General features: G+C 36.2%; 1 protein-coding gene across 1 annotated transcript in view; it reads left to right on the top strand.

Annotated features, from left to right (window-relative positions):
* Positions 1 to 1,404, top strand: part of LOC101303032 (histone-lysine N-methyltransferase ATX2-like) — a 14,154-nt gene that overhangs the window by 8,758 nt on the left and 3,992 nt on the right. Inside the window, exons 18-20 of the mRNA XM_004297983.1 lie at positions 63 to 261; positions 697 to 820; positions 869 to 981. Coding sequence (XP_004298031.1) covers positions 63 to 261; positions 697 to 820; positions 869 to 981 — 436 coding nt within the window. The remainder of the gene's footprint in view (positions 1 to 62; positions 262 to 696; positions 821 to 868; positions 982 to 1,404) is intronic.

The following is a 1,404-nucleotide window of genomic DNA, read 5'->3' as shown; positions in this document are numbered from 1 at the left end:
TACTGATCTCTCTCTCTCTCTCTCTCTCTCTCTCTCTCTCTCTCTCGCTAATAACTGCAAAGCTCGAGGATGAAGAGAGACTGCATCTTCTTTCAGTAGATGATGATGAAGAAGGTCAATGCATTCGTTTCCTTTCCTTTTGCAAGAAGCATAAGCAGCCATCTAATGACCGTTCAATGGCTGGTGACCGCATTGGTCGAACTGTGCGTCGATGTTCAGACTACAGCCCACCATCTAATCCATCTGGATGTGCTCGTACTGGTATGTTTATGCTTTATGAGTATTATTGTTATCAATTCAAGTCCCATTAAAGTTACGTTAAAATGTTCCACTTTTTGTGGTATGCGGTGTGTAGACTGGTGCCTGAGCAGTTCTAGGAAGATTTTGTAACAGATGTCATGATATTATAATATTCTTTCTTTATTTAGGGACACTATCATGTGTGAGTTGTTGTTAATTTATACTTTGGCACCGCCAGTTTTTAGTCAAAGCTAAATAACACATATTAGAGCTAAGAACTAAAACTCTGAAGTCCTCCCGATGTAAATAGTGTTTGAGAACAATACCTCTATGACACTTATGCCTGGAATCTAACACCTGCAGCTCCTCAGCACCAATTTGATAACTATTTAGTTTCTAATTTCTACGAAATTGATTAATGTTGTTAAATAATCTCTATTTTCAATCCTTGGGCAGAGCCCTACAATTACTCTTGTAGAAGAGGGAGAAAAGAACCTGAAGCAATAGCTGCTGCATCCTTAAAGCGTTTGTTTGTTGAGAACCAACCTTACTTAGTTGGTGGGTACAGCCAACACCAATTGTCAAGCAACCCACTGCCTCCCAATGGTGTTGTTGGCTCAAAGTTCAGCTCTAGGCTTGAGAGGCTGAAAGCTTCTCAACTTGATGCTCCTACCGATATACTTTCTATGGCTGAGAAGTATAAGTACATGAGGGATACTTTTCGGAAAAGACTAGCGTTTGGTAAGATATACGTTTTAAATTCTAAAGCAAGTACTCAACACCTTCGTCTTTATTGTACGTTTTGAGAATTTTAATTTGTACGTGTGATTTGAGCTAATAACTCTGTAGTGTAACTGCACTCATGTTTAATTGTAGATTTTTATTGTTCTATTATTCTAGGATTTTCAGAAATTTATCTAGTAAGCGATAAAATCTAATTATCCCCTTGTGTTCTCAGCATTTAAGAAATTGTAAAATCTAATTTAAGGTATAACAGATGTGGTTAGTTGTATATGCTTATTGTTCTATTATTTAAAAAAAAAAAAAATTCTTGTCACGTTGAAATAATAATCCCCTTAAAATTTGACTTTCCCTTTGCATGATTTTCTTTTTTAGATAAGATCATAATATGCAGAATATCATTGAATAAAAATAGACAGGACC

This window comes from Fragaria vesca, linkage group LG4 (genome assembly GCF_000184155.1).
Source record: "Fragaria vesca subsp. vesca linkage group LG4, FraVesHawaii_1.0, whole genome shotgun sequence".
NCBI lineage: Eukaryota > Viridiplantae > Streptophyta > Magnoliopsida > Rosales > Rosaceae > Fragaria > Fragaria vesca.
This window is presented reverse-complemented; position numbering and strand designations above follow the sequence as displayed.